The 23,305-nt window shown below is 34.9% G+C and overlaps 1 protein-coding gene across 2 annotated transcripts in view; it reads left to right on the top strand.

Annotated features, from left to right (window-relative positions):
• Positions 1-23,305, top strand: part of LOC113105687 (elongation factor-like GTPase 1) — a 91,524-nt gene that overhangs the window by 7,059 nt on the left and 61,160 nt on the right. For both annotated transcript variants that reach the window (XM_026266921.1, XM_026266922.1), the window contains exons 9-13: positions 1,769-1,848; positions 2,252-2,388; positions 3,532-3,654; positions 6,189-6,288; positions 18,827-18,981. In XM_026266921.1, coding sequence (XP_026122706.1) covers positions 1,769-1,848; positions 2,252-2,388; positions 3,532-3,654; positions 6,189-6,288; positions 18,827-18,981 — 595 coding nt within the window. The remainder of the gene's footprint in view (positions 1-1,768; positions 1,849-2,251; positions 2,389-3,531; positions 3,655-6,188; positions 6,289-18,826; positions 18,982-23,305) is intronic.

Here is a 23,305-nt window from a genome sequence, read left to right as displayed (position 1 = left end):
TAAGATACTAAGAAATAATTTTCATCATGATTTTGCAGTGTGATCTGAAGGTACATTAATATTTATTTCCATATTCTAATTGAGCTTTAAAAAAAAATAAAAAAGCAATAGAGATCTGTTGGAAGCTGTATAACTGTTGCTTTTACTCCTTGTCTGCTGCCCTAGAGTAGTTTACATTTAGAGAATATATTGGCGTATTGTTACCTTTAATGTATTAACTTACATTTTCTTTAACTGATCTCAAAAAGGTCTTAAAATGTCTTAAATTTGCGCTTCGTAATACCTGCAGAATCCTTTCGGAAAGGTCTGTGTTGTGGACCATTAAATGCTGAAAGAGCTGCAACTTTTAAGTTGAGTGTGGCACATTACATACTCTGCTTGACTATCTTTGAAAATGTTGAAGTAGCCATATCTATCTGCTGTTCCCCTTTGAGAGACTGACAGGAAGTGATGTGACAGCAGAGACCCTCCATTAGATGCTCTGGTTTGTAGTGCCATTTAGGGCATTCAGATATGTCGTAGTTATGCTAATGGACTTCAGTTCCCTCACTGAAACCTCACCTTAATAACACACGCACACATAAGTCTGGAACATCCTCTTCCCTCCCATTAACAAGTGATCCACACAAACATAGACCTGGATATGGTGTTATAAGGGTCAAAAATGTGACTCCTGTATTTTGTATTTGGATTCGAAAATTATACAGACAGTCATTTGACTACACTTCTATGATGGACGTTTTTACATTTCTGAATTAAAATGCATTAATAAAATACTGAAAAAAGCACACTGCTGTTCAAAAAGTTTTCTCATGCTCACCAAATTTGTTAAATTTAGCTTACATGGTTGGTTTTCACTCTTTACTCCTTGCCAGTGGTTGTAGTACTTGCGATGGCTCACAAGATGAGCCATCGCAAGTACTAACTTTCAAATTTTTAATTTACAGAAAAATTAGTTGTCCACACGGATCCGGAGTTCTGGGGGAGTGAAAACAATATTTTTAAACCTGGTCCCAGAGTGAATAAATCAGAAAATTAACTGACATTAACACAGATTAATAAATGTATTTTTCCATATTCGTTTGTATACCGCTCACAAGGTTTATAGTCCAAGTCGTCTTCTGCGTTTTTATTGCACATAGTCTTATTGATCCTCTTTCCAGCACATTTGTGAGCACTTATCACATTTAAAGCATGAGTGTTTTAAACTCAATGTGAAAGGTTTAACAAAAATGTATATTCTGAAGTTCATTTGTCATTGTCCCATGAACAATATGAGGAAATTTTGTGCATTGGTTAATAAGAACCCTCATGTCAGAGATCTGAAGTATGAGGATCTGAATAATAAAGCCTTTGAAGATCTATGAGTTTGGCACTCGGATTTGACTAGGCAGCCATACGACACTTAAATTTTATTTTTAAATAAAAAGTCTTCATCCTAAACTGATCAATCACTGCCATTATTCTACTCTGGCAGGCAGAGTTAGTTATGCAGGGCGATGAGACTTCCAGACGGCAATATTGATTTGCAGGACGAGCCTAACTTAAGCCTTTAAACTCATCTGAGCTCATATGTTAGTGAAGAGTTTGACCTTGTTCAGTCAAATCAGAGACTTTTTATTATGACTCCAAATCTTAAAAGCAACTAATGAGTCCTTATAGTCCCTGGGTCCTTTACATGCTGGCTTAATTTGTTTATTTGAGTATGATGCATTCTCTTTTCCTTATACATCATGCTTGTTTACTCTGTCTTTCTTTGTCTTTACAGTCCAAAGGAAAGAAACCTCTGTTTGTGCAGCTTGTCCTGGATAATATCTGGAGTATGTATGACGCTGTGGTCACTAGAAGGTAACTTCCTATAAGGAGAAATTGACATCAACACATGATTTGCCATTATTCATTATTCTACAATTATTCTCTTGACAAGTAACAGAAATAAGTGTGTTTATGTGCAAAATTACTAACAGAATGCAAAAATATTTGAAAAAAGTTCAGTTTTTTTTATTATAAGATAATTATGAATAAGTTAAAGCAAAATAGAAACTAAAATATGAATAACAAAAGCACTCAACTAAAATACTAAAACTTGGTGTGCAGTGTTTAGTCATGAAATAAAACTTACCTCTGAATGCGTAATATCAGTCTAACTGTCCATAATTCATCAACACAGTTTCATTTTTAATGCAAAAGGAAAGAGTCACTTTAAATGCGTGTTTCCAGTTTCTTTTACATTTCGCTTATGCTTTTCCAGGGACAAAGAAAAGGTGGAGAAGATGGTGACCTCTCTGGGGTTAAAGGTCATGTCTCGTGACCTGAGACACTCAGACCCCAAAGTGCTCCTCAGTGCCATCTGCAGCCAGTGGCTTCCTGTGTCTCAAGCCGTGCTCTGTATCCTTCACGACACGAACATAGCATTTAAAAGATTGGGGTCAGTAAGATTTTTTTTAATAATTTTTTTTTTATTTTTTGTAATTTGCTGCTCAAGAAACTTTTTTTTCTTTTTTTTTCTTTTTTTTTTATCAGTGTTGAAAACAGTTATGCTACTTAATTTTTTTTTTTTTTTGGAACTGATGATCTAAATCTAAAATCCAGCCTAAAAGTCTTTACTGTCACTTTTGATTAATTTGAATGCATCCTTGCTGAATAAAAGTATTAGTTTCTTAGGAAGTTATTAGTTTTGTTGAGAATTTTGAGCCAATTTTGGTGTTTATAACAAACTTTTTAAGAAATGTAATATTAGACTTTACAGTGTTGTTTCAGCATCACAGATGTGTAAACACTGCATTCTGATTGGTCTCTTGCATTCATTTACATAATGAACTCTAATTGGTCCCTACTTTCTTGCATCTATAACTGGGGAACACTCTCCAAAATAAAGGTGCTTCAAAAGCTTCTTCACAGTGATGACCTTTGTTCGGCAACAAATAACCTTTTGTGAAACAGAAAGGTCCTTCAGATGTTAAAGGTTCTTTATGGAACCTTTTAGACAAAATAAAAACAACAACAACAACAACTTTGCCATAAAAAGCTAAGCAGCACAACTGTTGTTTATCATATCATCATATTAGAATGATTTCTGAAGGGTCATGGGACACTCAAGACTGAAATAATCTATTATTAATAAATTATAATATTTCACAGTATTAATGTTTATATATTCCTTTCAATAAAGTTCATTCTTGATGAACATAAAATAATTGTTTTCAAAAACATTAAAAAACTTGACTTTATTTTAGAAAAAAAAAAAACATAAATAATAATAAAAAAAAGAAATATAAACTGTGTGTTTATTTTTGATTATTTGCATGCATCTCAATTTGCTAACAGGGCTGCACACCTCAAATAAATACATTTAATATGAAAGGATAAAATATCTTAAATTACATCCTGAGGTTAACAAGCAAAGTTTTTTGAAGTAAAGTACTTTTCTTTACGACCATTAAAAAAAAAAAAAAAAACATTTCAGGGCCTATTTTGTTCCCTATTTATGGAAAGTGCCAGTGGAGTGTGTTTTCTTGAACTGTTACTCAGCAATGGTGTGTGAAAAGCTGCCCAGCCCAGCTGAGATCTCGGCGGAGAGAGTGGAAAAGCTGATGAGCGTGGGAGCGCGCAGGTTCGACTCTCTGCCCGAGCAAACACAGGAGCTAAAAAAGGGTGAGTGTGTGTTAAAGGCTACAGCAGAGAAGCTGTAAGCAGAGGATGTGATTCACACAGCGTTTCCTGCCGCCAGACTCCATCTGTGAATACCACGTTTTGGAAACTCACACGTTTTGCATGCATGTGCTCTTTTTTTTTTTCATGAAAACAGCGCCCTCAGATCTTTTCTAGCACTTTCTGCCCACTGGAAGCTTTCTAGGACTGCAGCACCTGTCCACTCACTGCTCTGTGAACTGTGTTTGGATTCAGTAGCTCCACATTTGACGTGTGGCTTTTTTTAAAGCTAAAAAAAAATATATATATATATATATATATATATATATGTATAATATATAATATATTTTAAGATTCACAGTATACCACATTATTTTTCCTTTGCATGTCTGGACATTTATATAGGTTTATACCACAAGTTTTATAGAAAAAAATATTATACCAAATACAAATTTACTATAAAAAATGTTAGTAATCAGTTTATAAAACTATTTTTTTCAATTCAAGTTTATTTGTATAGCGCTTTTTACAAAATAAATCGTTACAAAGCAACTTTACAGAAAATTATGTTTCTACAATATTTAGTAGTAGCTAGTAGTTTGTGCACATTTGACAGGATTTTTGAAAAAAAAATAAAAATAATAATATTAATACAAGACGTAGTCAGCTAGACGATGAACTATCAATATTATTAAGTTATTATATGATTCAGTGACACATTTAGCAATAATTGTTAGTTCTGTTTGTTGATTCAAGGTTAGCATCATCTAGGGTCCTCTGAGGGTCAGCATCATCTCTTCTCAGGTGTTCTGGATCCAGACTGGAGCTTGTGTAAATCCTAGTTACCACGGGATGTAAATCCCGTGGCGAAACATAGAAGCAAAATACAGACATCATTAGCATAGCTGCTGATCCAACAAAGTAAAATTAGTTTAACCAAACTAATGAATAAAAATGCACCTTTGAACAGATGCAACTACACTCACAATTAAAAAGAAACATTATTCGAATGCTTGGCGAAAGAGATGTGTTTTTAATCTAGATTTAAACAGAGAGAGTGTGTCTGAACCCCGAACATTATCAGGAAGGCTATTCCAGAGTTTTGGAGCCAAATGTGAGAAAGCTCTACCTCCTTTAGTGGACTTTGCTATCCTAGGAACTAGCAAAAGTCCAGCGTTTTGTGACCTTAGGGTGTGTGATGGGTTGTAACGTGGTAGAAGGCTAGTTAGGTACGCTGGAGCTAAACCATTTAGGGCCTTATAGGTAAGTAATGATAATTTGTAACTGATACGGAACTTAATAGGTAGCCAGTGCAGAGACTGTAAAATTGGGGTAATATGATCATATTTTCTTGACCTGGTAAGGACTCTAGCTGCTATTTAGTTTTTTACTTAAATATTATATAATTTAATTCAATTAACATTATATTTGTGTTGTTGTTGTTGTTGTAGTTCTTTAGGTTGTGACACTCCTTATAAATAATGTTTTAATAAATTGTATTATTATTATTATTATTATTATTTCTTTAAGTGCGTGTATTTCTGTTGTTATTCTTCAAGATAGATCAAACTTCTTTTTCATGTTTTACCAGGTTATAGTGCATATCTATGAGTTGTTTTTTAATAAATTATTATTATTTTGTAAAAAGTACAATCTACTGTACAACATTTGTTGTTTAATTTATTCATCAAACATTTATTTAATAGATTTATTCATCAAATATTGCTAAATTGACATCCTGTTTTATACAGTAAAATTCATTTTTGACTGTATTATGTGATTTTTGTTTGCATTTTCTGCCCTGCCATGTTAAAGAGAGTAAGTTGTGTGGGTTATTAACTGTAAAAGTTATAACCATTAGTAATAAGGGTATGCAGTTAATTATGTTTCCTCCCATTACAGTCTATCCAGTGCTCTTCAACTACACGATATTTGAAAAATACACATCGTATGAGAAATTGAAGTACTGCTCTAAATATTGTAGACATGTCGTAAAGAGCATTTCATTCTCAATAGGTCCATCTTTGTGTTTCTCCTTCAAAGCCCCCAGACCTCAGTACGCTGTTCTGTACCCTTAATAAAACATTTCTACAGACTACTATATAGCTGCTCGAGAACCCAAAAGTTGGTTCTTGATGCGCAAAAAATCTGAAGTGCATTGAATAAACTTTAGTCGATTAAACAACTTTTGCAGCCGTCTGTTGGTAAAGTTGGGGGCATTTGTTTCTCCAGCTTTTACACAGTTCTGACAAGAGTTTGTGTAATAGCAGGATGCTGTTAATTTGGTGTGGCCTCAGGCTGAGGTTTCCTTGAGCTCGTGTTAAAAAGACAAGCTTAGGGTTTGTAATATCACGCTTTAAAGTCGTTTCTAAAGGCGCTTAGGTGTGAAATTTGCTTGATTTCGTATTCATATGAAAAGACCACACCGTGTCCCATCCGTATTGTGTTCAAAGTCCGAATTGTACAACTACACAGGTGTTGCTGGCATTCAATAAGACTTCTTTAATCTGTTTGCTCTGTGTGTTTGTCCCCTGTAGCATTTCTAGATTGTTCGGCTGATGAGACGGCGCCGGTAATCGTCTTTGTGTCAAAGATGTTTGCTGTGGACTCCAAAGCTCTGCCACAGAACAAACAGAGGTATTGAACTTGCAGATGTGTTATTTCAAGCAAATGTCTGTTTCCTATGTTGCGTGCTGTTTATTTTCAGATCAAAATTAGTTTGAGTAATAGAAACATGGCCTGATTTGATATAGGGTTATTATAGTTAACTATCTCTATTCCATCTACTTGTTTTCTTTCTGTTTATTATAAAACACTTGCGTTCTCTATACTTTTTCTGTTCTATTACTTGTTTTCTTTTTAAAAAACTTGCTATTTGTATTGCATTGGACTTGTCACAGAACTTACATATCATTGCTCTGTTGTCGGTTTGATTGTTTCTATTGTCCTCATTTGTAAGTTGCTTTGGATAAAAGCATCTGCTAAATGATTAAATGTAAATTATACTTAACTAAAACTGAAGCTGAAGCTTGTTACTTGAAATGTAATATATGTTAACTGAAAATGTTTAACCTGTTAACTGTCACCCCGTCCCGAATACGGGACGCCTACGTTGACTATACTATATTACAATATAATCTAATCTTGACAAACTATATATCGTTGGAAAGCTCTAAGACTCCCAAATATATATTTTACCAATATTTTTTGTTAAAAATTATGTAGGAAAAGTAATAGATTAATTTATGACGAGTGCACCCTCAGAAATCTACATTACAAAAGGAGCTTTGACCTTTGTTTTAAAAAAAAAAAGACTTCCTCGTTGCCTTTTTCTCTATCACATTTTAGAAATCATCAGGAGTTATATATCACTTGAAAACATAAAATCTCAAAATTCATCCTTCAAAACCCATTTTAAAATCAGACATTGCATTACCATGTAAATGGTACATCAAAAACGTTACAAAATGTTTTCAGTCATGAATTATAAAAATGTAGGTTTGTATCATGCACATTGAAGTGTATCTTCAAAAACGTGAGTGACAGTTCAGGGGTTAAATTAGCTTTATTTCAGTTGTCAAGGCAAAATTTCTTATTTTAATTGAAAACTAAAACTGAAATATGTTAAAAAATAAAAATAAATTATTGATATAAATGTATATAAACTGCTAAAAATGACAAAACATACCAAAATTACTAAAACTACATTTAAAATAAAAACAAAATTTTTACTTATTATTATAATTTTTTAGCACAATATATAAAAATCTCCAACTTTCTCAAACTGGGGTTTATAAGGCGACTACAGAGTGTTCATTAAATAATAGTAATAATAATAATAAAAAAATACTGAAGACTTGCTAAAAAGATATTAAATAAGTATTTTATTTGTTACCCTGCATGTCACCATTAACGTTAACGTGTGAATGTGTTGTTCATTATTGAATTAATGTTTTAAAATCTTGGGGGCATATTTGAGTAGATATTTTAGGTTAAAGGTGTACAGCTGACAAACATTTTTGCGACTAAAAAAATCATGATGAACCACTTATCACCAAACATACAATATGAATGCTATGAATGCTTTTTTTTATTCGTTTATTTGTTATTTACAGAACTATTATAAAGTTGTTCAAAAGATATTTTACTTATTGCTATACCAGCTTATGGTATGTAAAAATGTACCAGCCATAAATATGTATTCCAAGACATAAAGTATTTTTATTAATACTAAGCATGAGGAATTCAAATTTCTGACACTATGCAATCTTAGTCTATCGTTTAAGCTACAAAATGAGTGAGCAGGATCTGTGTTTTTCGTTTACATAATTATTTTTAGAAAAACATATTTTCCCCCGTGACAATAGAATTATTAAGCATTTTATCCTGGATTCGTTTGGCAAATGCTCTTGAAAGTTGTTTTGTCATACAGCATCACATACGAAATGAGCCTTTCTGTCTCGTCACATAAATATGAAGACACATTATGATTTTGTTTTTCATTTTTTTGTGGCTTAATGTGAGGAACATTCCACATATGTGTCTCCACATGGTGTTCTGGAGAAAACAGCCTTTAGGCATGATCGATAAACGCCTGATGGCAAATCTTCCGCTGAGGAAAGAGTCCAGACAGATGTTTTCTTTTGTAGATGGTTTATAGGAGTCGCTCACGTAATTTACATCAGTGAAGATTAGACTCTCATTCCGACTCAAACCATGTGCAACTATGTTGCAATTCCTAAAACGTTTTGCTTTCTTGCCTTTGCTCTTGGTGGGTGTTCATTTTGGATCCATGGCTGTGCCACCCTGCAAAGAGTATGGTTATTAAAGGTAAAAAACACTTGAGAAATGTTTTTCAAAACGTACAGTGCTTTTCAAATGTTTTGGGTCAAAAAGATTGATGTTTTGTATGTAATGTATGTAATGCTCACCAATGCTGCATAAAAAAAAAACAGTAAAACACAAATATTATTATAGTTTAAAATCACAGTTTTCTTTTTTAATTTAATGTAAAATGTACTTTATTCCTGTGATGCAAAGCTGAATTTTCAGCATCATTACTCCAGTCTTCAGTGTCACATGATCCTCCAGAAATCATTCTGAGATGCTGATTTGCTGCTCAATTATTATTGATGCTCAATTATTAATAATGGTTCTTATTATCATCATCAATGTTGAAAAACAATTTTTGGGGGTTTATATATATTTTAAATATATTCAAATAAATAAATAAAAAATTGGCGAAAAAATCTGTTATTTTAAATTGTTATAATGTTTTTCTATTAAATGTATTTAACTTATTTTAGCCTTGGAGAGCAGAAGAGACTTTAAAAAACAAAAACATAAAAAAAATCGTAGTTATTTTACAGTTATAAGTACAGTTCTGATAAAAAATACACAACATTCATATAAAATACTAGTATTTTTTTCTAGTTACAGTTTATCCTGTGGGATCTCATTCATTTCCCTTTAGGATTCTTTTAGGTTTGGTTCCAAATGATGAAAGAAATTCCAGAAGGAATCCTGTGTACATTCCTTCAGGCTTTTGTGTAGGACGAGAGCTCTAGGATCCTGAATAATAGATCTGTGTGTGTGTGTATGTTTGAGTAAGTTTGCTATAGCCCTTGGGTTCTACAAACTTAATGGACCTTGGCCAAACAGTGATGTAGCAGTTGATCGATACGGCACTGAGCTCGCTGTGTGTGTGTGTGTGTGTGTGTGTGCTGCTGCTGTTTTTCCTCTTGCTGGACTATGAGAATTGATATCCAACGGGAAAGTCGCTGGCTTTGATCCTGTCCCTGCTGATGTCCTTTGTGTCTGGACTCAACTGAAATAAATGTTTTTCAGCTTTCACCTTAAGTAAGCTGATGTTGTGTCAGCGCTGAGGAACAATGCCCGTCGCAGATCGGAGTGCGGACGCTAGATGGCGCTCTCAGCCGCGTCAGACTCCTCACATGACCCCGGATCTGAGGACATGAGCTGCTCAGACTCTCTGTTCAGGAGTCAGTGTGTCAGTCAGCTCGCAGACGGGAACAAAAGCACACGGCCCCTTTAGGACTGACCTCAGATCAGACGTTTTCCATTATTCATCGGCTCGGGTGGAACTGTAAAATTAAATTCAGTCGAGTGGATCTTTGTTTCCATCTGTGTCTTTTTAAACATTCCACCCACTCGCAAAATCTTACACTTACATACGTGACTCGTCTTTCCAGTGTCTTCGGCCCTTTTGTTCTCACATTTTGTCTTTCTTCTCACCTTCTCCAGGAGGTGACAGCCTAGAGTAGAGGTGGGCGGTATGACTAAAACCAAAGTGTGATTAATGATAAATATATCATTATTTTTTAGTCAAGCATGCAAAGAAAAATGGTTTATATTTGAAAAAAAAAGTAGCAATATGAATTTTTGGATGATACAATTATTCTCTCTCTCTCTCTCTCTCTCTCTCTCTGTCTCTCTCTGTGTGTGTGTGTATATGTATTTATGTATATATTTGTGTGTGTGTTTGTGTGTATATACACTGACCTAAAGGATTATTAGGAACACCATACTAATACTGTGTTTGACCCCCTTTCGCCTTCAGAACTGCCTTAATTCTACGTGGCATTGATTTTAGAAATGTTGGCCCATATTGATAGGGTCGCATCTTGCAATTGATGGAGATTTGTGGGATGCACATCCAGGGCACGAAGCTCTCTTTCCACCACATCCCACATTTTTAATACTGTGTAGTATCTTATGTTACTTTAAAATATAAATGTGTATCCGAAATGTATAACAGTAAAAAAACATACCATACGGTATTAAAAATGTATAGTACTTAAAATGAATACATTGTGTTTGTGTGTGCATGGGATATTACATTTTTAATATATCAGTTTAATATAAATATAACAACAGCCAAAAAATCATGGTCTTGGCACATCAAACAAAAATCATTCATGCCCTTTATTAATAGACATGTCGGCCGGTTGACACGTCTACCGTCACATGATATATACCATCTCCTGCCGCCCAGCCTGGAAGGATTTTAGGGCCTTTGTTCTCACCCTTTGACCTCACCCTCACTCTTTCATGTCGAGTGGATAGTCGTGACACTGGACAGTTGACGCTATGGCACGCTGATGTCAAAGCGAATTATCTGTACTTTAATGGGTGGAGAGACAGTTGCACTTTTAATCATTAGAAGCAGATGGCTGTTGTTTTGATAGAGGGGCTGTGGATTGTGTGTAGACGCTTGCAGGCTGCATGTAGTGTTTCTTCGGCTGCAAGAACTCCTGTGCAGCATTAGACTGCAGATAATGCAAGCTATGTTTGCATAGAGCAGGAATAGTGATTAGAGACGTACATGAAACACTGTTCCAGAGCCAGATGTTGTCTTGGCAGTTTTGAGATGGCAAACTGTAAGCAGGTTAAACTTTATAAGTCAAGATGAAGTGCTGTCTTCAGTTCTCTTTTGCAATGTGATGTATTACATAGTGTAACAGAATATTCAGTGGAAACCTTTTACATTTTAGGAAATGATTGGATCATGAAAAATTGGCTTGGCTGAAAAGACAAGTGGTTGGAGATATATTGTATGTATGTGTATATATCAGTGCTGTCAAACGATTAATTGCATCCAAAATAAAACTCTCCGTTTACATAATATATGTATGTGTACTGTTTACGTTTATTATGTATATATAAATACACACAGTATATATTTTAGAGAAATGTTATTCCTATGTTTTAAATGTATTCATTTATAGTATACATTAAGTAAATATAAATATAGACATGTAAACATTTTTAAAATATATTCTGTATGTGTGTGAATTTATATATACCTAATATACACAGAACACACACACAAAAACTTTTATCATGGATGTGATTAATCGTTTGACACCACAAACACACACACACGCATATTATATATATATATATATATATATATATATATATATATATATATATATATATATAATTTTTTATTGATTTGGATTTGTTAGCATTTTTAATGCTCACTTAGGCTGCATATAGGCTGTTTAATGCAGCCCTACTGTAAAAAATATTCTTACTGGCACCAAATGCATGCATTCCCTTACATGTGGCAGGAAAGTGCAGGGAGAGATGGGATTAATGTACAGAAATGATTAAATCCTAGGATCAAATGTAGTAAATTGATAAATCAGTATTTGCTTAAATAGAGCCAGTTCTGATTCTTTGTTTGCTTGAAAGGATTCATGATTCATGGCAGCAGGATTTACTTGGTCTTTTGAAATGAAAAGATCTGGCTTCTGTCCATATTCCCCAGTGCATTGAACTCTTCTGAGCGAAGCTTCAAGTTAGTGTTAATACTGACTATGTTGTACACAGGTCAAGTGTGCTAACACCATGCTCAAAGATCAGTGTTCGAACTTTGACCCCATCTGACTCTGACCTCTCAAAGTGAGGACTGGCAATTCACATTGTTATCATTACATAGGTGCTGGCGGTGTGAAAAACTAAGCAGGATCGAAGAGAAAGCATATAGATTTGTATTGTATATCAAAATCTGAATCAATGGAATCTGGATCATTCAGATCATAATCATAAGATTATGCACACTAGATATTCTATGCAAATTATTTGTAAAATTGAGTCCTGAAAGTGCTTTAATGTTCACAAGTTAAACATTTTTATCTGTTTCGTCAGTTTAAACTTTTGTCATAATTATAACTTATTAATCTTGCAATATGGCATGTTGTTCTAAAATTATTGGTTTTGTGTTATTTCAAGATATTATGTATTTATTTCAACTAATAATGGACTTTTCATGTCTTTTTATTCTGAAATAATTCCGTTTTGTCATATTTTTGACCTTGCGATAACGACTTTTAATCTTGTAAGCATTAGTATGATCATGTAGTATAGATTTCTATACATTTACATTTCAAATTTTTGTGTCATAATTTTATCTCATTAATTTTTGGTCCTAATTTGGACTTTATGTCACAATGATCACTTTTTATGTCCTTATCTACACTTTTTATGTCATTCTTTGGCCCACCCTGATGAAGGACAGTGTGTTATGAAGTACGCTGTTATGTAGAAGTCAGTGAATCCTTATAGAGGTCATTTATGAATACAGAAGTCGTAAAGGTACAATATCTAGAATTAGGTGATGGCCTAATAGTAAAACTATTAAATTTTTTAAGAAATCTTGATTGAGAGTTAATTCTTGAAGAGTGCAAAATATGTTTCCTTTAACTTTTGAACCTACTTGTGCACAACACCCATGCTGCACCCATGTGCAGCGCCATCAAAACACCTTTTCCGCTGACTGAAAGAGACAAGCAGTTTGAGCTGGATTTTCAAACACTTTTGATGCTTAAATACCTTCTACTCCGTGTGTTTCAACTCCATTTCCTTCGGGTCTGCTAGAGCCATCGAGGGATGAGTGATTTTTGAAAGGAAAAAGAGTTGGGCCGCGGTAATGTACTCCTGTTTATTCAGTCTAACATCATACTGTTTCCTTCAATCAAGAATGCTGCGGTTAATATGCCACTGTATTTGGAGCTTGACCGCCAGCTCCCTGCTTCTCCTTCTCCTTCTCCTTCCTGGCAAGTGTGAGGAAGAGAGTCAGAGAGGAGCTGGGCGTCTCCCAGCGGCTCTTTACTGTGTTTGGGAATCTTCATTGTTTGCTTGTGTGCACTCTCTGTTGTGCTCAGACGCCGTCTCACCCCTCTTTCTCCAGTTAGACACTCTCTTGCTCTCTTTGTTTCTTTTTTTCCCCATTCCCTCTCTCTCTCTCTCTCTCTCTCTCTGTCAGATGTTTTTATTGAGCTTAAAGCAGTCAGCGTAAGGGTATCCAGGCATAAAGTTTCTCCCTGACCTGAGATGATCTTCTTGCTGTCTCATGTCTGTGGAGTCTTTGTCTTTCACACACAAACACATGGGTGTTTCTTTAGCTACAGACATTTTTGTGTTCCTTTTGCTACCCTAAATCCATGTAGATTTCTATGTGGATTTAGCCTAATATAATTGAATGAACTGTATTTCATTGTGGTTAGTGTATATGAGTACTTACTTAAATGAAGATAATGTATTTCTGTTTATTTCTGTATCACTCTTATCCATTTACAATTTATGACTCATTTTAATTTGTCAGAAGAGCACATATTCCTTGAGATGATTATTAGAAAATAAATCTAATTGGGATGTATTATAATTCATGTTATATTTTGATTTATTTTTGTGTGTGTGTGTGTATACATACACACACACACACACACACGTTTGTTTTTGTGAAAAGTGGGGACATCCCATAGGCGTAATGGTTTTATACTGTACAAACTGTATATTCTATGGCCCTTCACCAACCCTACACCTAACCCTAACCCTCACAGGAAACTTTGTGCATTTTTACTTTCTCAAAAAAACTCATTCTGTATGATTTATAAGCGTTTTGAAAAATGGGGACATGGGTTATGTCCTCATAAGTCACCCTCTCCTTGTAATACCTGTGTCATACCCATGTCATTATACAGAGTTGTGCCCTGATATGTCACAAAAACAAGAGCACACACACACACACACATATACATAATACATATAATTACATATTATACATTACATTATATATAATTACATATTAGAAAATATTTTTACCAATGTATGCGTTAAAAAATATTGTATACTTTTTTTTCAGTGTGTGAACACATCAGCCTACAATTTATTTATTTTATTTTTTATTTTTAATGTAAATAAAATCGTAGCTGTGAAGTTAGCCTTTGCAAGACAAATGAGTTGTCTGTTTTATTCTAAAAATGCTTAAAATGTCATGTCCTTTGTAGTATTAGTGTTGGTTTGAGATAGGAATGGTATTTGTTTGTTGCAGTTTAGGCAAAAAAAAAAAAAAAAGTGTATGGTGCATGAAATGTTGGACAGTGTGTGTAGACGACTGCATTTTGTAAAAATAAATGAGCGAGTTTTAAAAGGTTATTTAAGGGAGTTTAATTTCTAGGGGCCAAAAGTGCCCATAGTTAAGGAAACAGCCATATATTTGTTTTGTTGGCTCTGTGAGTGTTTCTGCTGCGAGTGAAGGGGGGAGGGGTGTGGCGAGGGCTGAAGGATGACATCATCTTCTGTGAGTACAGCTTTTAGCTTGTAGACCAGCTTTCCTTTCATATTTTCTTTCGAAACATTGTGTCTAAACGTAATCGTCTATAAGCACATAAGCCCAGAAGAATCAAATGCATGCACATCAGATGACCTTTGACCCCTTTGAGTGAGAAGGGGGCATTGCAAACACAAAGAGGCTGAGAAAATGGACATAAAGTGTTCGTTTAGACCACAATGCACAATGCGTTATTCCCTGAGCCACATTTCAAAGGCACTGTTCCAGCCTTTACATTTCAAAAGTGTTATTTAAACAATCTCTGTTATCCTGTGCTGGAGGGTGCTATTCATTTGATCCTTCATCCTGATTTGATCGAGGCTTCTGTTGAGTGAGTTTTGCGAGTCTTCGAGCTCATACGAAACATGTCGGGAGGAAACTGTTTGCTTGCTCTGTTTGCATAAGGGAATTGTAATAATAATAATATTTATTTATGTCTTTGTTTGTTATGAAGTGTTTATTTAAAATCCAGTGTGGATACCTGTTAGACTGACTTGTGGCCAGGTTTTTTTTTAAAAGACTTAATGTATAAAAATATATAATATAAAATGTATTTAAGAAAATTTTTGTTTATATAATATATTTATATATAATATTAAATATAAGAATATATATATATATATAAACTTTTTTTTTTTATTTTTTTACTTTTTTTTTTCAGGAAATGCTGTTCTTTTTAAACTTTCTATTCATCAAAAAGTCCTCAACATTTTATCACATTTTACACAAAAAAATATTATGCAGCACAACTGTTTTCAGCATTGATAATTATAATACATATTTCTTGAGCAGCAAATCAGCATATTAGAATGATGTTAGAATGACATTTATACAATTTTATATCATTTTAGTATATTTTGGCAATTCAAATAAATATTTTGCTCTCTTTAAACATTAAAAAAAAAAAAATACAAGTTATGCATTTCTTTCCAGTCGTTATTCAGATTTTACATCCAGCCTGTCACCTCAGTTCACTTTGAGGAATTGAATGGCAGAGGGTTGACACATACTCAGGTCAAGTCTGCTATTTTGCTCTCCTTTTTTTCCAATTGAATGAACTGCATCAGGAAACCTGCAAAGCACAGATGCATTCCTCCACCTTAGGGGTTGCCATAGCAATGATCCATGTGGGTCAGTGTGTGTGTGTGGTATGTGATTTGGCGTGTGGGAGTGTTGTCAGCCACTCTTACACATGCCCTGCATGCAACACTAATATGTTGGCTCGCCTGATTGGCTGCTGGTGCTGGGGTTTTTATTAATGGCACAAGGCAGTCGGTAGGCAGAAAATTGGTTGTGCTGTTCAGTGCTCACATGCACAGACACACATGGAAAATAAATAATATATGAGCAAATTAGCTTTAGATTGGTGAAAAATGTGTAAGCATGCAGATGTTAATATGTGTACATTATTATTATTATTATTATTTTTATTAATAAAACGTAAGATACAAAAATGGTAATTTGGTCAGATTTGTGTACTTTTTGTACAGTTATGGATATGTCTAATTTTTTTTTATTAGACATAATTGTGTAAAATGTAGGTATTGAATTCTGTGGAAAACATCTGTAGTTTAATGTCTGATGAAGCATGTTTTTGAGTAGATTGTGTTTTATGTGTACAGATTTAGAAACAATTTGTATTTCCATTCCTCTGTCGTTTTTTCCTTCCTTTTGAGTGTATTAAAAAACAATCCCTCTTGTGGTTTTTTAAAGACTTCGCTGTAAGGTTGTGTACCCATTACTTCATGACCACAGTGGCCGAGCTTGTAAACGAGCTTCATGCTGATTCCATTATTGCCAATAAGCGACACATTCAGACCTTTGAAAAGGAAAACATGACGACTCGGAGAAGGACTGTAATGAATCACTTCACACACGCAACATGATTGAAATCCTACTGGAGCGGAAGTTGAGAAAAAATTGGAAAGTGGGTAAAAACCTACTGAGTGGATGACCTGATTAAAACAGTTTATTTGTGGTTGATTTCACAATTGTAGTTGCTATTGCACTGTTATTTAACAAGAAAAAAAAGAATAGCTTTTAAAGTAGAGGACTTGAGGTTTTCCACTGGACTGTGTCCTGTTTTAATGTAATTTATGCATCCCAAATGTGTGATTAATATTTCAGCATGGCAGTGTTCTCTCAAATCATATTAACTAGCTTTTTTAATGACTCTGAAGTTACAGCCTGCACTTTCCATGAATAGGGTACACTTTGTTCCATTACTTATTTAGCATTAGAGACACAAAGGTCAACATTTACACCCTGATACCCAAGGTTTTTATTTATGTATTTATCATAAAAAATATTTTTACATTTATGGGAAAAATATGTTTAAGTTTGGTCCTACACTAGCTTATCTCTACTGACTGACCACTGCAACCTTTTATTTTATTTTATTTTATTTATTTATTATATTTTTTTTTAAATTATGTTTTATTTTAAATTACATTTAATTCAATGTAATTACATTTAATTGCATTTAATTTTTACAAATTCATAAGAATCTTAAGTCTCTTGAGTCAGCTGTAATACAATCATCGCTTCGGTCAATACTGAGCTGAAACTTTTGTTACCAATTACAGCTTGTTTGGCAAGTATTTTGCAGAGTCATAAAAGTAAACTCGATGAACTCCACAATCATTTTGCTGGCGATTGTCTTCCAACCAATTACTGCAAGTATGCCATTTAACTACATAGGATCTATATTTAGATGTAAAGCAAAGGAGGTCACAGTAGTTGGCTGTTGTGTTCCTCTCGCAGCATCCCTCTTTATGATTTGTTTTTAGTCTTTAAGCAGCATTCGTCTGTCATCTCCTCAGATGTAGTCATCATTCTGCTTTAGATGAGTCCTTAATATATGTGGCAGTGGTTTGGAAGTAAACATGGTTTAAATCTTCTATTGGATCTACTGCTTAGCAGCATAAAAGCACATTATTCATGTTTTATGTGGGCTAATTTCAAGCTATGGCAACTCTTTGGTATATTTTTGGTGTATTAAGAACTGAGCCAGTTTTCCTTCTGCCCAGTTTGACTTTGAGCAATTAGAGATTTATATCTCAAACAATTGTAATGGTTTGGTGTTCTATTAAAGCTTGTCTATAGCTCCTTTTGTTCTTGTAATGGCATGTCTGCTTCTTTTTGAAATAGAAATTCTTGAATCAATTCACTTATCTCTGCTGTTGAAATTGGATGTCTGTGATAATGGCTTGAGCAAAAAGTGCTCGTCTTGGATTTTGGGGGTTTTGTGTTCCGTTAAGACACTGTAGTTGGTCAGAAATAACTTTTTCCATGAACCATGAATGATTTAATTCAGTTGATTATAAAATGTGCACTAAATAGAGGCTAAAACATGGACTACATCCATGTTCAACATTATATTTGGCATTCAAATAATAATATGCTGTAAAATGACAAAATTGTACAACAGTTTGTTACCAAGGTTGAGCTCATGATTTTAAATTGAATCGGACAGGAAGTTGGATTATAATTTGATTATAAAATGTAAAAGAAATGAAATTGGCAAATTTACAATTATGAGAATATAATAATAATATATATTTTTTATTTGTATTATTTTTCTCATAATTGTAATTTTGTCAATTGAATTTCATTTACATTTTATAATCAAATTGCAATTTATTATTAATAGTAAATTAATATAAATTATGAATAATAATATTTTATTTGATCAATTATGGTTATTTACTCATTTGCTATCTGGGGCTAATTATTGCAATTATATATATAAACATTGCTTCGGTAAAAAATTGCAATTTGCAAACTTAGTTTTTTTTATAAATAATAATTGTTTTAACCAGCTATTAAGTACTCCTTACTTTTAGCTGAGCACATCACACAACTATATATGAGAGGTTGACCAATGAATCACCAAACAGGTGACTCGGTTAGCCTGTATTGAAGTGCAGAGAGAACACTTTAGCCCACAGTAGAATCACCCACTGTCCAGTTGTAATCTTGCCAGGTGTGGTTCATAACTGTGCATTATGGTTTGTGTTGTTTTTGTACCTCCAGGCCATTGACTCAGGAGGAGATCGCCCAGAGAAGGGAACAGGCCAGGCAACGACACGCAGAGAGACAAGCTGCCAGTCAGAGTGCAGAAAACCCTGGGTCCGTTGATACTGGAGGGGTTTCAACCCCAGCAGCCCTGGCCAGCGGTGATGTCTCAGGCAAGAGTTTAACCCCCTTTTAATGCTGCATGTGTTACAGCGAACGATTAAAAGAGCTGTATTTGAGCTTGCATATCACAGGCTATATTTCCTAAGGCGAATTCTGTACCATTCAGGGCTGTACAATTGACATTAATTCACATCAAATGTTTTCAGCAGTAGAGATACACTTAGTGGACACAGAGCTTAAGTGCAATCACAAAAGTGCATTATTTGCGTGTGCTTTAAAGCCTTGTCGATTAAACATTTAATTCACATGCTGTTCTGAGTGTGTACACATTAGGTGCGTGCACTTTCAAAGTGCCTGATTACTAGATTTAAGTTTAAGACTAACTCAACTTATAAGTTGTCTTTCATGTCTGATTGATTTCACATCTAATACTCTCAAAAGCACACAATGTTTGCATAAAAACACAATTAGTTGTGTCTAAAATGAAATTAAACAGCTGAGAGAGAAACGGTTGTGTGCAGCTCTTAAAGGGACAGTAACTACTAAACATGCTGCAGCCTGTCATTAAAGGTATAGTTCACCCCAAAATTACATTTCTGTCATTATAGAGCTGGAGAGGCTTCCTAACCTAGTTAGGAGTGACAAGATGGCAGCAAAGAGGGGGGAAGCAAACACTTTCCAATGAAGATATGACATATTGGAGTTATTTGATGATATGGAGTAGGGCTGCACGATATTGGGAAAAAATGACATTGCGATATTTTATTTTTCTGCGATATATTTTGCGATATTTTTTCTTACAAACAAATGGGTTGAGCACACTTACATTCTCATTTTAAATGATTTAAACATCGACACCATCATGTCAATTGATTAATATGCGCGAGGGAGAGAGAGCAAGATAGCGGTCGTGTTGTTTGAAAACGGCTCGCTCTCTCTCGGTCTCTCTCTCTCTCTCTGTCAATTCAATTCAGATTGCTTTATTGGCATGACATACAAAGATACATATTGCCAAAGCATTGTACATATCAGAATAGAAACAAACAAAACAAAAATACATATATATATATATATATATATATATATATATATATATATATATATTCATAAGAGGAAAAAAAAGAAAAAAATATACATGCAAAATAAATCCATATACATTTCTATAAACATTGATGGTACTTCTAATGTACTCTCTCTCTGTCTCTCTCGCGCGCGCTCTCTCTCTAGCAGCAGCGCACCAGCCCAGCGCCGCGTCAGGCACGGTTCTGGTGTGTAAAGACACAGAAAACGCGAGGCAGCCACCACGCTTCTGGGACGCTTCAGACACGCGACGCTCACGCCACGCAGCCAGTGTGTGTCACCGGCCTCTGTCTCTCTCGCGCGCACTCTCTCTCAGTCTCTCTCGCGCGCACTCTCTCTCAGTCTCTCTCGCGCGCTCTTAATGTTGCTAGATGGCAGGGCTCAACTATAAGTACTGCCCGAGCCTGGGGCCAGCGTGAAAGATGTTCGATACAGTAGATGGATTTGTCGCTTGCCCTATTGGGCCACTGCAGCATCGTTATGGCATTTTATCATTTGCATGTGTTTTTAAGGATTGTTAATTAAAAAATTCAAGCCATTAAAAAGCATTTGGCCGTGAAAGATGACTCCTTTCAGTACTCGCACGCTGTGATCTGTGTGAACAGCACGCGCACAGACAGCTGCGTCACTGACATGCACGAGCCACCTGAACAGTCAGATACATACAAAAGTATGTCAAAATACCCGTCCAGGCAAGTAACTTTGTATCTTTAACAATGATTAATCTATGTTGCATTTATACACTGGAGTACAGTTGCACCAATCTACTGGACAATTTTTTTGTTTTATTTCAGACTATCTTCTGTTCCGTGCTTGCATACATACTTCACTGCAGTCAATTTCCCAATGGCCATTTGTGTTTAAATATTACATTATTATTATAATTATTCTGTAAACAGCTGTTAACAGAGGCCAGAGATGGTGAAGACAGACACAAAGAGGAGAAAATACTACAAGAACACTGTTCAGGATGCGCAAAATATTGGAAGAAAATTAAAACATTGATTTTTATATGAATGTGTTTCTGAGGGAAACTTTTCTGTACCTGCACATCTACAAACAAAAAACCTATGATAACAATGATAAAAGCAACTATTTTATTTTTTGTGGCAGGGCCAGTGAAAATGTTGGAAGGGCAAGTAAAAATTTGAACCACTGGGCCGACCGGCCAGTAGAAAAGATCCTTAGCGTCGATCCCTGGATGATCTCAGGATATAGAGTTCACTGATCTATATTCATATTTATATAGATCAGTGAACTCATCTTTATGACGTCATGGGAGAGTCTCGGAATGTAGATAAGGTTTGTCCAAGAAATTGATTTTGTTGCTAGGCTTCTGAAACAGTCTCTAAAGAGTTACGAAGTCAGTAAATCTAGTGAAAAAAAAAAAAAAACTAAGTATGCACATTGTCTACAACATAAGTTTTTAATTGGATTGTTCCTCTGGTTTATACATGTGTTCATAATTCCTTTGTATGACAGCATGCCAAAAATTATGACCGCACAATTTGGCATGTTTCATTGCATTACGTTTATTTAATTTCGGTCCTCACAGACAATCAATCATACAAGTCATTACCATTATCACAGATAAAACAACGACTATAAAAAACTTTGCAATATGCTTACAAAATCTTGCACTTTTTTTATTTATTTATTTATTTATTTTTAAATTAAGGGAAAAGATGTCAAATTTCCTACACCGGACATCACTTTTGGCCTATGGCAGTTTATTGACTTTCCAACTGACCGCCAAACTGCAAAAACAAGCCACTTTTATGAGGATTGTGGGCTTTCCTGGAGCTGTTGGAGTCATGTTCACATCATTGCTTCAGCTGTAAACAAGGAGACATACCAACAGAAAACGAAACATCAGTAATAATGTGATAATTTTGCAAAGCATTAAGAAACACTTAAATATAAAATATTTGTGTCTTAAATTATTTGACTGTAGTTACATTAAATGTTAAGTGTTGTGCTGCTGTGTCTTTAGATGAGCAGGCTCACTATTGGCTGATTCAGACGTCAAGGTCAGTCATTGTGGGTTGGCATCATTGTGCTCCTTAGTTCACAACACTTAAGTGTCACCTTAGTCAGCACTTAAGAATCAGTCTTAGACTTTACTGAAAGTTGCTTTTAGCTTCTTTATAAAAGTCTCCTTCTCTGAAGAATTGTTTGACACTTAAGTCATAGCTTAAGACTATTCTTAAGAGCATTTCTGACAAGTTTTATATATACAGGCCCTGGTTTAAACAACTGGAGTAAATGATGGTATAAAAATAAAACACTATGGGCCCTATCATACACCCGGCGCAATGCGACGCAAGGCGCAGCGCAGGTGTGTTTGCTAGTTTCAGTCTGGCGCCGTTCGCATTTTCCCATCCAGAGCGTACACACTGCTTATTAAACACAGGGATGCACAGCAGCACACAAACATGCAAAATATTAAAAATATATACCGTATTTTCCGGAGTTGCACTTTTTTTCATAGTTTGGCTGGTCCTGCGACTTATAGACAGGTGTGACTTGTTTATCAAAATTAATTTGACATGAACCAAAAGAAATGAACCAAGAGAAAACATTACAGTGTACAGCCATGAGAGGGCACTCTATGCTGCTCAGTGCTCCTGTAGTAGATCCCTGAAAACATAGAGCGCCCTCTCGCGGCTGTAGACGGTAATGTTTTCTCTTGGTTCTCGGTTCTAAATAAATGCGATTTATAGTCCAGTGCGACTTATATGTTTTTTTCCTCGTCATGCCGTATTTTTGGACTTATGCGACTTATACTTGGGTGCGACTTATAGTCTGAAAAATACGGTGTGTATATATATATATATATATATATATATATATATATATATATATATATATATATATATAATGCCTACATGTCATAATGGATAGTCATCACATGTATCAGAATTAGGCTATCTATTTGCTCGCACACGAGCAGCTCTGTTTCTTCTCGGAGACGCGTTCCGTCTTTGCGCCGTGTAAATAGCAAATCCGACATGGCACGAGCGCAACTGGCTCTTAAAGGGAATGAAAGATGAGACTCTGATTGATTTATTGCATGTTACGCCCAAAAAACACCCATTACTCATTAAGAGAATAGGGACAACCTGTTTAGACCATGCGCCCGAGCGCACCAACCGTTTTTCTGGCGTTAAAATAGCAAAAGTGGATTTGGACACGCCCTGAGTGCACCTGCGTTTACACTTTGCGTTTAGATCGTTAAAATATGGCCCTATATCAGAATTGACAAACAGATTACAGAATTTTCATTTTTGGGTA

Source organism: Carassius auratus, chromosome 7, assembly GCF_003368295.1.
Source record: "Carassius auratus strain Wakin chromosome 7, ASM336829v1, whole genome shotgun sequence".
Classification (NCBI taxonomy): Eukaryota; Metazoa; Chordata; class Actinopteri; order Cypriniformes; family Cyprinidae; genus Carassius; species Carassius auratus.
The sequence above is the reverse complement of the archived record's forward strand: the minus strand, read 5'-3'. Positions and strand labels throughout refer to the sequence as shown.